Source organism: Myxine glutinosa, chromosome 7 (genome assembly GCF_964187855.1).
Source record: "Myxine glutinosa chromosome 7, kmMyxGlut1.1, whole genome shotgun sequence".
NCBI classification, from domain to species: Eukaryota; Metazoa; Chordata; class Myxini; order Myxiniformes; family Myxinidae; genus Myxine; species Myxine glutinosa.
This window is the reverse complement of record NC_136267.1, coordinates 146,710,115-146,724,266: the sequence shown is the minus strand read 5'-3', so window position 1 is coordinate 146,724,266 and position 14,152 is coordinate 146,710,115. Positions and strand designations below refer to the sequence as shown.

Sequence of the window (14,152 nt, the reverse complement as noted above, 5' to 3'; positions counted from 1 at the left end):
TTTTTTTTTACCACGATGCACCTTACTGTGGGTTTTAAAAGTCATTTTCTCACAATTCATAACTTATAAACACACGAGCCTCCACCTATCACCATAGCCGTGGGCAGATCCATATAGGCTATGAGCAAATGCTTCATAAAAAGTGCAAATGTTTTCGGATTTCAGCCCGGATACCTGTATAATTGGTGAGCTCCGATCGTTAAATATGGTATGAGATGTGAACAATAATTGTTAAATAAGATGTTATAACGACTGGTAAGATTGGAGAAGAAGGAGTCACGCAACCTCTCAATGCGCTAATCGCTAAATATTCAAAAACCGAAATAATACCAGCACAACCTATTTATTGATTTAAAGTGATTATACTGCTTATCTAATGACATAACTCTCAAGGGTGAGAGAATCGTATGCTGAAAAAAGGTTTCCACATTAGCTAACGTATCCACATATACATCGTGCGAAAATTTAAAAACAAGCAATTTTTATCAGTTTGTACATGTTCTTTTCGTCTTGGAAAAAACATTCAATATTGTCTACCCAAAAGCATTACAATAATATGTTCAAATTTATTGATACTTCTGTTCAATATTTTGCAGCTTGAGAAATAAAAAGTTTGTCTCCAAATATGTGTTTAATTGTGGTAATCCAATAGATGTACGTCAGATCCCGGGAAACACCAGGGTACCTTTGTGGGAGGAGTGGGGGAAAGGGTGGAGGAGTGGGGGAAATGGTGGAGGTGGGAGGGGATGGGTGGGGTGGGAGTCTGGAGGGAGGGGGTAGGGTGGGAAGAGGCAGGGGATGGGGTGTGTGGAGGGAGGGAAGGGTGAGAAGAGGAATCTGGCATTGCCCGGAAATACGGGGTACTTTTGCTTTCACTCTCCCTCCTCCCCCTTTTCTCACCCCCTCTCTCTCTTCCACCCCTCTTTTTTTATCTCTCCCCCCCCCCCCCCCCCCACTCTCTTAGTATTCCCGTTAGCGAAGCGACGGGTGGTATTTTTTTAGTAAATAAATAAAAGATTCAAGTTCCTCCCCTCTTTTACATTAGCAACAGCCATTTGTAACAATAATGGAAACAATGGGTGGTGTAATGGTGGAGCATCCGCTCTGAATTTGGGAGGGTGGCGGTTCAAACAATGGTGGAGCATCCGCTCTGAATTTGGGAGGGTGGCGGTTCAAACCCGACTCCAGCCGAGTCATACCAAAGATTTAAAAAGTGGTACGTGTTGCTTCTTTGCTTAACACTCAGCATTTAAAAGATAGAGAACAGACAAACAACCACAGGTTGGCAGCCATTGTGCAGGCTTTATGGGCCTAATGGCCTCCTGCTGCATTGACATTTGCAAGGGAACTCTTATTATTAATGGCCCTTCACTCACTGCGCAGATGACTGTTTCTGTAGCCGAAGTGAAGGATTCTGTTGCCCAATCCTTTTGTAACCTCGCAGTGATGCTCTGGCATTAATCTACAGGGCAATTTACCATACTTGGCCTTGAACCACCTCTCACTCATTGATTACAGTGTGCTCGCACCTATAGTGTTGTGATGCTTGCTCTTGTCTCATGACATGGCTTTTGATCATTAGAATTGGTAGTAGCACAGGATGTGATTTGTATAGACAATTTTTACCTTGTGCCACTCACTCAATTTTATCTTGTGCCACTCACTTTCTTTTTTGGAGTTTTGTCTTTATTTGCAGGTATACCACTTTTGTTCTAAAATATACCTCCACAACAAATTCCACAATAGATAATGCAATCTCATATTTCAGGCAGATGCAGACTGCAAGCCTCCCAGGAAGGTGTCTTTGCTGTCTTCCTCCTCCACCTCAGAACTAGAGAAAGACCTACAACAGCTGAGTAAATTTCACCACAATGTAAGTGACATTCTTATCATTTTCATCAGCAAGCCCTTATTACTATTGACTGTCATGTACAGTATGAACCAGTTTTACTGAGGAGCTATAGCAGTAGACATCCACATCTTTAGCATCAACTGTTCCTGCTGTTGAAGAAGGGCTACAAACAGAACAGGTACAACAGGTCCCAAAAGGAAACGAGACAATCGACAGGCTGTCAACATTGCCTACCTACTAATGATCCATGAAAACTAATGCTTCAAGGCCTTAAATCTACAGTAATGTAATTAAAAACAACAAATAACATTGTCCACATAATTAAGGAATTCACTTGGACAGTGTTTACCATTGCTTCATATGCATTCCAAGTCCAAGGCCTGAGGCTTCTGTTCTCTTTCTTTTCTAATTTTCTCAGGTTTTCCGTCCGTCCGGGCCAATCCGTTATTGGGTTTTTTGATACAAAGTTAACATTTGAATCATTAGAGGGATTTGACCAAGTTTGGCACAAGTACCCCACTATTAATTTGCAATTGGTCACTGGCGTTGACACCAATATAATTTTGAAGACCCGAGGCATCACAAAGCCACGTGTATCGAGCAAACAGTTTCAAATGGAGCACGTCACCGCCATTAGAGCATTTGAATTGCATCAGATGGGGCCAGTAAACGTGAATTGTTGACAGACGACGCCATTTGCATCCCTACCGTAGTTTAGAATCCTGTGCAGGCACACACAACTTGATAATAAACTATAATACACAGAAAAACTGATTCGATTTTGGATTTAATGATTTAGTGGCACTTGTGCCCTTTGAAAACAATTTTGCAAAGCATAACTCGAGTTAGAAACATCTGATGTTATCACTCTCTTTCTCTCTTTCTCTTTCTCTCTCTCTATGACCTGTAATTGAGATCAAACATAACAGTGGGTTGAAGCATATCCATCAGCACATCCTATTTTCTGTAGTTTTAGATTTTGCAAGCTGAGGTACCCGTCCTTTTTCGAGGTTACGAACTTTTAAATAATATGGGCATGGATGCCATCATAAATAACTCAGAAAATCCTCACATCCACACACTTTGTTTTTAACATCATTCATTATCACCTCACCAAAAATTTGGTACAGGCTCTAAAAACTGAATATTTATCTGTACGAACAGAGTACCTGTCTCCATCGGGTTTGTCGATGTCTCACCTCAAAATGAGCATTTTTTTGGAGTTTGTCTTCATAGAAACGAAGCGGGGACTTCCGTTTCCGGTTTTGCCGGTGAGGTCGTGTGTTTTTCCAAGCTCTCCACGCTACCAAAGTTAAGGATTTTACCATTTGTATTTTTGTCAAAACTGTATATTTATTTTATGGTGTGAGTGCCTGCTGTGTGTTTCCAGTTAGATCTCGGTGTAAATCGTACATACCTGTGTATAATCGTCTGTTGGTTCCTGCCGCGTTTTCAGGCCTCAAGGCTTTGTTGTCTCCTCTCCGCGGTCGTTTGTGGTCCATTTACTTTCGTTTGTGGTCCATTTTCCAGTCTTTTTTCACCCCATACTTCCCCGAACATCTTACCCTCTGTTTCGTCTGAATACAAAAAAAAAAAAAATCCTTCTCCTTCCCGTGTTCATTTGTTATTCGACCACGTGTTTCGCACCACCCGTTTTTTTCTGTTTTTTCCTCTCCTTCCTTCATAACTCAATCCTCTCCAGCCAAAAGACACCTTTCCAATTCCAGTTCTCACCATACTTTATCAACTTTATCCTTCTTCCTCTGATCCACTTTCACCTAACCTTCAAAAACACATATTAAGGAAGAATTAAAAAAGTAGGCCTCTCCTCCCATACTAACATATTGCTTATACACCGCCCCATTCTTTTGTTCTCTGCTCGCCTTTCTGTCAATCTCCTATCCATTTTTCTGTTCCTGCTTCTGAACCTGTGCTGGAATCCTTAATCCCCCTTAGGAATCCTTCATGCCCTCATTTAGGGAATTCCCCCAGATAGTTTTTACGGCTTAGTTTTAAAATGTTTAAACTTTCCCCTGAAGTGTTTTATTCTGTTGTATATCATAACATATTTTTTATTTCTTCTTTAAAAGGTTGTTTTCGAGTTGCTCACCAAATCTCTTCATTTCAAATAAAAATTCAATCTCTTACAGTTGTTCCTTCCTACATTCCCTAAACTCACCTGCATTCCACCCCTCCTCCAATGTTTTCAAACGGATCTCTGACTTGAAAATCTCAATAAACTTATTTTGCAATAAATATTCGTTTTCCATGAATTGACCAACACTTTCTAAAATCCAAACTCATCCTTCCCCTCCTAAATTCCCCCCTCACCCATCCCTTTCAAATCTCCCCCATTGCCCCTCCCCTCCTAAACTCCCCTCTCACCCCTCCCCTCCTAAATTCCACCCTCCCCTCCTAATCTCCCCCCTCACCCCTCCTTTCCCAAACTCCCCACTCACCCCTTATAGCCAATGGTGGTCTACTCAGAAGAACTATCGTTCGTGATTACGCAAATACACTGCCATTTCATGTCAGATCCTTTTGTAAATTGTATCATACACAACTTCAACATTTTGTCGTCAACCTGACGCCATCAATGTAAATGTATGTAAAGGTTAAGATGCCTTGGATAAACTCCACAAGATCACATGGGAATGTACATATATATATATATATATATATATATATATATATATATATATATATATATATATATATATATATATATATATATATATATATATATATATATATATTGTTACATATTTATGTGAATGTATGTGAATTACCATTCAGGTCTTTGCTTATCCATGTGTAATAGATTAAGGGTGGTTGTGGTTGGAGGGTCAGGAGCCCTTCTGAAAAGTGTCCGGAAACGGAAGTGACCGGAAACGGAAGAAAAAAGACACGGGGAAGAAAAGCGACGAGATTCTTCTTCCTCGCCCCGCTCCGACGAGGTGGGATCGACCTTGCGCTGCGTGGAAAAGCGGCGTTCCGAAGCCCGTCTGGCGAGAGGAGTTACCGGGACGTGTACCTGCCCGGTGGAGACGTCAAGTTGACGTGGGGCCGTGCATCGACCCCGCGTCTGACACCGTTCGCGGCACCGTCTAAACAGACGCGTGCGGGTCGCACGTTGGGGCCTAACGCGCCTTGCAAGCGGCGTGGGGCTTTTGGCTTGCTCTACCGTACCCGCTTCGCGTGGCCACGAGGGGCTGCAGCCACGGTGCCTGGTACGATACCTGCCCGGTGGAAAAACGTCCACCCGGGGTTCGTTCAACCGCCCGAGTGCGGCGATGCCGACCAGTATCTTGGTCAGGAGGGGCCCAGAGACATTGTGAGGGACAGAGACCAAAAGGGGGTCGTGAGTACCGAAGTGAACACACATATATAAGATGGCCATCTTAATCATATAGGGGATTGATTGTGGATTGGGGAATTGTTGATGGTTGTTTGCGATTGATTGCTCGGGGAAAATCTCCGTGGTTGTATCATTGAAATTGTATGGTGTCATTACCATTGAAATATATCCTTGAACATCAGTTTTCTCTTGGGTGGAATTCCTATGGATTGCGTGGCGAAAGCGCATATATAATACAACTTTCTGGCGAAGTTCCTCTCACGGTCCGGGGGTCACCGAGACCAGGTATTCACCGAGGGGACCACGTAACAGAATTGGGGGCTCGTCCAAATTACAATTCGCAATTGGGTCTACGTCCGGGATCTAAAATTGTATAAAATAATAAAATAATATTTTTATTAATTAAAATTTATTAATTAAGTATTAATTGGAGAATTTTTGGGGAAATTGGGGTAAAGTCTGGGGTGAAGGTTAACAGGTGTTAACGATAGTCACCATGGCGTTTGTGGCACAGAACTTTGCGGTAACACCGAGTGAGGCACAGTTCCGAGCGTTACTAAAGTCGGACCTCTTGAAATTGGCCAAACATTTTAACTTGGAGGTCCGAACTAATTTGAGGAAGGCAGAGTTGCAGGCCACGGCGATACAATCTATGGTGGGATTAGGAACATGGGACGAGTTAGCCTGGGAGTGGCTACCCGAAGAACCAGAAGACGTTGAGCTCCGGAAACCGGAGTTGCAATTACGGAGCCAGGAACGGATCAAAGAAGAAGAAAGGAAAGCAGAAGAGAGGAGAGAAGAGAAACAAGCAGAGGAAAGGAGAGTGGAACGAGAACTCCAGGAAAGGTTAAAATAAGAAGAAAGGAAAGCAGAAGAGAGGAGAGAAGAGAAACAAGCAGAGGAAAGGAGAGTGGAACGAGAACTCCAGGAAAGGTTAGCAGAAGAAGAAAGGAAAGCAGAAAAGGAAAGAGCAGAAGAAGAAAGGAGAGGGGAACGAGAACTCCAGGAAAGGTTAGAAAGGATGAAAACAAGGGAACTCGAAGCAGAGGAGAGAAAAGCGGAAAGGGAATTAAAGGAACGTGACATGGAGCTTCAGCAAGAAATTAAATTCAAGGAGCTGGAGTTAATGAGAGAACGGGGAGAGGCACCACCCTTGCTGACGGGGTCGACACCTTACCAGAAAACCTGGGATGTGGGCAGACATGTGAGGCTGGTTCCACCGTTCAGTGAAAAGGAAGTCGCGAGATTTTTTCCACACTTTGAGAAAGTGGCTCGACACAATTAAACTGGCCGGAGGAGGCCTGGACCATACTCGTGCAAAGTGTGCTGGTGGGAAAAGCTCAAGAGATTTATTCGGCGCTACCAATGGACCAATGTGCAGATTATGAGGTACTGAAGAAGCACATCCTCAAAGCCTATGAGTTGGTTCCGGAAGCTTACAGGCAAAACTTCAGGAATGCCAGGAAGAGGGAGAGTGAGACCCATGTGGAGTTTGCCAGAGTGAAAGAAAACATGTTTGATCGGTGGTGTGAGTCAAAAGGAGTCGGGAAAGACTTCGAAACATTGCGTGACTTGATCCTGGTGGAGGAATTTCAGCAGTGTGTCCACGAGGACATCAAAGTGTACCTGCAGGAAAAGAAAGTACCAAAGTTGTGGGACGCAGCCCCCATGGCAGATGATTATGCCTTAACCCACCGAATAGGGGTCCACGACCCTAACTCCTCGCCTAGATCTCCGCAGGGGAGGTGGGGAACAGCAGGTGCGGAGAACGACAATACATGGCGGCGACCTCGAGAGGATTATGGGGACAACTATGATACCCCAACTGTTAGAAATCAGAGGGCTACGGACCCAAGACAAACTTATTTTTCGGGGGGCTCAAGGCCGACCCCGAGGTTCTCCCCCGGGCCTACTTGTGCTTTTTGCCATAAAACTGGACACTTGATGTCCCAATGTTACCTCCGGAAAAGGGAAGACCCAGAGCGGAGTCCGACTATTACGACTCCAAATGCAATGGCCATTGTGAGAAATCGCCATCAAAAGGGTTACCAACCATTTATTTCAGAGGGGTTTGTGTCACGGGATGGAGCCTCGACTAACCGGAAACCGGTTAGGATATTGAGGGACACAGGGGCACATCAATCTTTAATGCTTGAAGGCATTTTGCCATGGTCCGAGGAGACGGCAACGGGGGATAGTGTTCGTTTACAGGGGATCGGGGGCGGTGTTAGTGCTCCCCTTCATGTCATCCATTTGGAGTCCGATTTGGTGTCAGGACCGGTCACCGTCGGTTTACAAGCCACGCTTCCTGTAGAGGGTGTATCTGTGGTTATCGGGAATGATTTGGCCGGGGGTCAAGTTTATGGTAACCTGAGGGTTGGTAAAGAGCCCAGCAGGGAAAATAACACCACACCAGCTCGGGATGGCGACAAAAGTGCCAAGTTATTTGTAGGGGGACTGAACTTCAAAACAGAGGAAGAAGTTCTGACCTCTGTCTTCAACAGATATGGGCCGCTGGTGGAAGTGCGGTTGGTAAGAGACTGGGAAACGCAACAGTCAAGAGGGTTCGGCTTTGTCACGTTTGCCAGCACAAAAGACGCCAGAGAGGCAGAGAAGAATTGGAATGGCAAGGATTTGGAGGGTCGGACCATAACAGTAGGGAAGGCATTTCGTAGGCGTCGAGAGGTCTACAGGAGAGGACAACTGGGCGGTAGTTTTGGTGGTGGCCGCAATCAATATTATTATGGAGGCTCCCTGAGTTACGGCAGCTCCCGAAGGAAGGATTGTCAAAGTAGTGGCCGAGAAGGAGACCGCTATTCATGGGACTACAGGGACAAGCGGTCCCACCATAATTATTAGGGAAGTTCTGAGAAGTTGAAGCACTGAATGCGGCGGAGCCGCCGAGCCAAGATTCCTACACGGATTAACCGTGAACGCCGTTCCTAAAGGCGTCCATGTAGTGAACTTTCATGCACGGACTAACCGTGAACTCCACGTTCCTCAAGGCGCCCATGTAGAGAACTTTCCTGCACGGACTAACCGTGAACTCCACGTTCCTAAAGGCATCCATGTAGTGAATACTCGGCTTGGCCTCCCGGAAAAAGTGCTATCGAGTTGCTTAACTTTGGATCTTTGATCAACCCCTTAACCTTCATTCACAAGAAACTGACGGTCAAAGTCAGAGGGTCATGAGAGGGAGTTTGATTTGGCAGGGACAATGTCGTTGCTGGTGCTTAGTCCAGAGGGAGTAATCTGGAGGGGTTGTGGTGAAATTTTGGTTGCTTTATTTTTAAGTGATAACTGTGCCCGGGGGGAACTGATAATGTGGGGGGGTTGAGTTATCTGGTTTGTTTCTCCAAATTGGCCGGCAAAGAAAGTTTTCGCTGGGTTCAAACTTTCTTTCTTGAAGGGGGGGAGTGTTACATATTTATGTGAATGTATGTGAATTACCATTCAGGTCTTTGCTTATCCATGTGTAATAGATTAAGGGTGGTTGTGGTTGGAGGGTCAGGAGCCCTTCTGAAAAGTGTCCGGAAACGGAAGTGACCGGAAACGGAAGAAAAAAGACACGGGGAAGAAAAGCGACGAGATTCTTCTTCCTCGCCCCGCTCCGACGAGGTGGGATCGACCTTGCGCTGCGTGGAAAAGCGGCGTTCCGAAGCCCGTCTGGCGAGAGGAGTTACCGGGACGTGTACCTGCCCGGTGGAGACGTCAAGTTGACATGGGGCCGTGCATCGACCCCGCGTCTGACACCGTTCGCGGCACCGTCTAAACAGACGCGTGCGGGTCGCACGTTGGGGCCTAACGCGCCTTGCAAGCGGCGTGGGGCTTTTGGCTTGCTCTACCGTACCCGCTTTGCGTGGCCACGAGGGGCTGCAGCCACGGTGCCTGGTACGATACCTGCCCGGTGGAAAAACGTCCACCCGGGGTTCGTTCAACCGCCCGAGTGCGGCGACGCCGACCAGTATCTTGGTCAGGAGGGGCCCAGAGACATTGTGAGGGGCAGAGACCAAAAGGGGGTCGTGAGTACCGAAGTGAACACACATATATAAGATGGCCATCTTAATCATATAGGGGATTGATTGTGGATTGGGGAATTGTTGATGGTTGTTTGCTATTGATTGCTCGGGGAAAATCTCCGTGGTTGTATCATTGAAATTGTATGGTGTCATTACCATTGAAATATATCCTTGAACATCAGTTTTCTCTTGGGTGGAATTCCTATGGATTGCGTGGCGAAAGCGCATATATAATACAACTTTCTGGCGAAGTTCCTCTCACGGTCCGGGGGTCACCGAGACCAGGTATTCACCGAGGGGACCACGTAACAGAATATATATATATATATATATATATATATTTTCCAGTTCTCCAGCTTTTAATGAGCGCATGTAATGACGTCACCATCATGTACGTACGCTCTGCCTGTCAAGCTCTCGGAAGAACCATCCGACAGAGCATAATTTTAATCTTAGTTCAGATACTGTCATAAGTGGGGAAAACCTGGGAAAACCACATTTCAAATCTGGCCTTTCCTGGGAAAACCACATTTCAAATCTGGCCTCCAAAGCCAGTCGCCGACTGGGCGTCCTCCGTCGTGCAAAGTCCTTCCTTGGCACACCTGAGCTCCTCACCACATACAAGGCTTTCATCCGCAGCTCAATGGAATACTGCTCTCCCCTCTGGGCTGGTGCTCCTGCCTCACACCTAGGCAGGTCCTCACACACCTCTGTCCCTCAAATATTCCTAAAGGTCGCACAAGATCTGCCTGCAACCCTCTTATGGATAAACTGCCAAAATCAAGACTCTCTGCTCACCTTCACTCTTTCATTCCCCTTTTCTCCCACCTATGAAACAAATTCCCCCCACTCCCTTCAATCCCACTCCTCCATCCAGGTCTTTAAAACAGCTGTTCACCACCATCTCTTATCTTCCCCCATTCAAAACCTTGATCTTTTCTACCCCCGCTAATTTCACCACAAATCCTCTTTTTTGAAATACCAACTTATTTCCGGGAAGTCCTTGGTGTCCTTGTGTTTATACTTCTCCCACCCCCCCCCCTCCCACGCCGCCTCCCCCCAAGCCCTCTCCCTCACACACATTCCCGATGTCCCTCACAAATGTTGTGTTTTTGTGCTTCCCCTTCTTTCCCCATCTTGTCTACCGCTCCCCTTTTTATATACTTTGGTTCTTTGTCTGTTTGATTTGTTTGTGTGATAAATGTTAGCTTTTTCACGAGCCTCGATTATGTATACAAAAAAAAAAAAAAAAAAAGTCTATGAAAAACTCACAGTTACCGACCTGGTTCCGCCCTGTTGGGGCTCATCAGGGCAACGCAGTGAATCCTGCATACACTTATGACTCTGAAAACCTTTCGGTTATATACCAATTACTATGCGATTTCATACCATCAGTGGTGAACAGCCATTAAGGTATCCCATCCAGCTATTGCTGTACCTTAATGGGAGCGATAAGCACCGTCTGCCACACGGCACATTATCTCTGGTATCCACTCATTATATGGAGTCACCGGAATGCGGCCGGGAGTAACCAATCTAAATATCTGAACTAAGATCAAAATTATGCTCTGTCGGATGGTTCTTCCGAGAGCTTGCCAGGCAGAGCGTACGTTCATGACGGTGACGTCATTACGTGCGCTCATTAAGCTGGAGAACTGAAATTATATTTATATTCGTTACTCCTGGCTGCATCCAGGCGATTCCATATAATGAGTGGATACCAGAGATAATGTGCTGTGTGGCAGACTGTACTTATCGCTCACATTAAGGTACAGCATAGCTGGATGGGATACCTTAATGGCGGTTCACCACTGATGGTATGAAATCGCATCGTAACTGATATATGTATATATATATATATATATATATATATATATATATATATAAATATATATATATATATATATATTATTTGCTGTCAAGTAATTTCCATGAGAGTTGAGTGCAGTGAAATACAGGGCTGGACAAGCTGAATAAAAGCTCCAACAACAGCAAGACGAGGAGGGTAAAACCAGGGAAGAAACACAAAAATAACAAAAACGAAAAGGAGAGTGAGGTAGAAGAGAGATCTCACAAGAACCTGTAAATGAAAAATGGTGATTGAAGCCCTAGATGGAAGAATAAGATGAAACAGACTGAGGAAGTTGGTTCTACCTACAGGTGAGAGCAAATAAAATCAAAATGAGTGCAGGTGTACATTGAGCATGTATTTGGGAGTTTCACCTGAAGCGGTTTACTGGTGGAGATGCTCTCTTTTACAACTCTGAATTGCAGTCTCTAAAATTCCAATAACTTTCTCAAACTTGGTGCTCTTCAGACTGACATGTTAGTCCTGGATTCGGTGCGGCCTTAAAAAGCTTCAACATCACATGGTGAAGCTTGGTGACTGCCACCTTAGTTTACCTTTTGAAAACCATGTCATCGTGCATCGGCCAAATTCTAAAGTTCTGCTCGAGTTGAGAATTACTGCGGCTTTTCTGTGTGCAGGTTATGCAAGAGAACCGGATACTGAAAACAAACATGCCATACCTGCATTCTCGACTCAACATGGTGGTCGGGCACGTTCAACAGCTGCAGACGGCACTGGAGGCTGCACACAATGAGGTGGAAAGCACATGTGAGCGAAGACGGCAAGGCCTGCAGCGGATTCGGGAAATGCTGTTTGCACGGGGTACAGTCGGAGCCAGCGCAGCCGCAGAGAAGCTGCACTCAGCACAAATAGGTAAAACCTCAGGGTCAAGACTTGATCTTTGGCCTGACAGGTTTTGATTCTTCTGTTTATATTGTCGATTTGAATCTTATTTTCAAACGAATATCTTAAAACATAACAGACTTTATAGATGTGTGATTAATTTTCATTGCCATTTGTTTCTTACAGCAAAACCAATCATACCAGGCCAGAGACGCCTGCCATGGAAAGGTCTGCGTTCTGTCCCTTCTGCTCCAGCAATTTACTTCGGACACTGAACAGAATGACAGAGTAAAGAACTACCGTGATGCATTGATAATTTTTCACATGGACAACATTGTGAAAAATACTAAACACCACCGTCCAAAATAAATAACAAGATGCACTGCATAGGAAGTTACAGTATAACTAAAATAAATACTCATTTATTATATTACTAAAAGGATAAGTGTATAAGTGAGTGTGTTTGTGTGTTTGTATATATATATATATATATATGCCATTGGTTGTTATCTTCATTGCGGGTTTCATGAGGTGGAACGGAGTCGTCCCAGGACCCAAGGTATCCATCTCCGCTTCGGTAAGGGATCACGGTTCATGGATTTCATCACCGAACTCTGGATTGCCTCCAGTTGTAGTTCGTTTATGGTAATATTCCTGGGGATGGTTTTCAAAATCTCATTGAGGTTCTTCTTTATCATTCCTGGTGCTCCAATTATCCTTTGTACAATTTCGATGCTCTTCAGCTTCCAATATCTCTTGACCTCATTTTTGGGGTCCTGATATTTGGTCATTTTTTTATTTCTGGCAGGTGACTAGTACTTTCCGTTTCTGTCTTGCAGAATCTACACTTATCCGTTTGGCTCAGTCCCATCATCGTTTAAAATCCATTGGTGTAGTGTCCTTTGTCTTGGGCATTTATTAATTATGATTCTTTCGCCGTCCCAGTTGTTGGTGTATATTTGTTGATATTTCTTTTTGTATTTTCCTTTTTTGCAATCACTGGGGCTGTTTTTTTCTGTTTCATTTTATTGTGTGGTATCCTCTATTCGCACCTGTTTGTGGATGTTTTTTGCAAGGTGAGTTAGGGATACATTTGCAGGTTTATTGTGCTCATGTTTGTTTTGCAAATTGCATCCGATAGTCTGTTCATCATTGCACATACTCAGCTAGTCCAACACTCATCGCTCTGTGCACCTGGTTGAGCTCCATCAGGCCGCTCTTTCCCTCTCGTCTCTGCAGGTACATTCTCGGGATGTGTATGTGTCATTGATCGTTATCTCCATAATTCAGGTTTCAAAAGGTGGAACAGAGACCTCCCAAGACTCAAAGTATCCACCTTTGTTTTGTTGAAGAATATCTCAATTCATGGGCTAATATGCAAAGGTGTTTTGGTCTGACAACCTTTTTTCAGGATTGTCACCGAGTCCTAGACAGCCTCCAACTGTAGTATGTTTGTAGTAATGTTCCAGTGGATGGTTTTGTCGGCTCTTTGTATAATAAAATGGTACCTTTTGAAAGGTAATAAATAATGAATTTACTTAGAATTTTTTTTTGTGTCTGTTTAATCGTAACAATGCCTGCTTTTAAAGCATGACTTGGAACTTATGTAGCAGTTCCAATTGTACCATTTTATTACTCTACGACAGCAGGAACCCTTTAGAATAAAGCATGCGAGACAGACACGGAAGGAGCACACAAAATTATACATAGTAATACTTCTGAAAAGCATAGAAAAAAAAATATATAAAAGCACATAGTCTAGTTGCCGCCCCTATATGTCCTGTATGAGACCCTGCAATGTTAACTACTGCAAACCTTTTTCACGGAAATGTGTTCTATATAGTTAGAAGAGTCAAATTAGCTTGGTTGCTACTTGTGCAACGTTGAGCATTTCTCAGAATTCAAGATGGCGGCCACCGCTATATTGGATGTTGACCAATTTTCAACTTTTGATCTCGATGACCTAGAGGGTCGTGTCATACCTCTTTCTAGGGGTTTTAGAGTACGGGTAGTCCATTTCTGGAGTTATTTTTTGGATACGGGGTCAATGTCAAGGTCATAATGAAGGTCAAAGGTCAAACTAAGAAATTTAATGTATTATTATTGTTCATAAGACATGACGACGGAACTAGAGACATGTGACGCACAGTACCATGACCTCTATAGAGACATTGAGCACAGTATTACCAGCCATCAGCGGTCACAATCCTCAACTACTCTTCATCATCATC

General features: G+C 44.3%; 1 protein-coding gene across 1 annotated transcript in view; it reads left to right on the top strand.

Moving 5' to 3' along the window:
- Positions 1 to 13,465, top strand: part of LOC137431723 (kinesin heavy chain-like) — a 91,326-nt gene extending 77,861 nt beyond the window's left edge. Inside the window, exons 23-25 of the mRNA XM_068123354.2 lie at positions 1,769 to 1,873; positions 11,717 to 11,951; positions 12,108 to 13,465. Of these exons, the coding sequence (XP_067979455.2) occupies positions 1,769 to 1,873; positions 11,717 to 11,951; positions 12,108 to 12,196 (429 nt within the window). The 3' untranslated portion in view covers positions 12,197 to 13,465. The remainder of the gene's footprint in view (positions 1 to 1,768; positions 1,874 to 11,716; positions 11,952 to 12,107) is intronic.
- Positions 13,466 to 14,152: the final 687 nt, after the last annotated feature.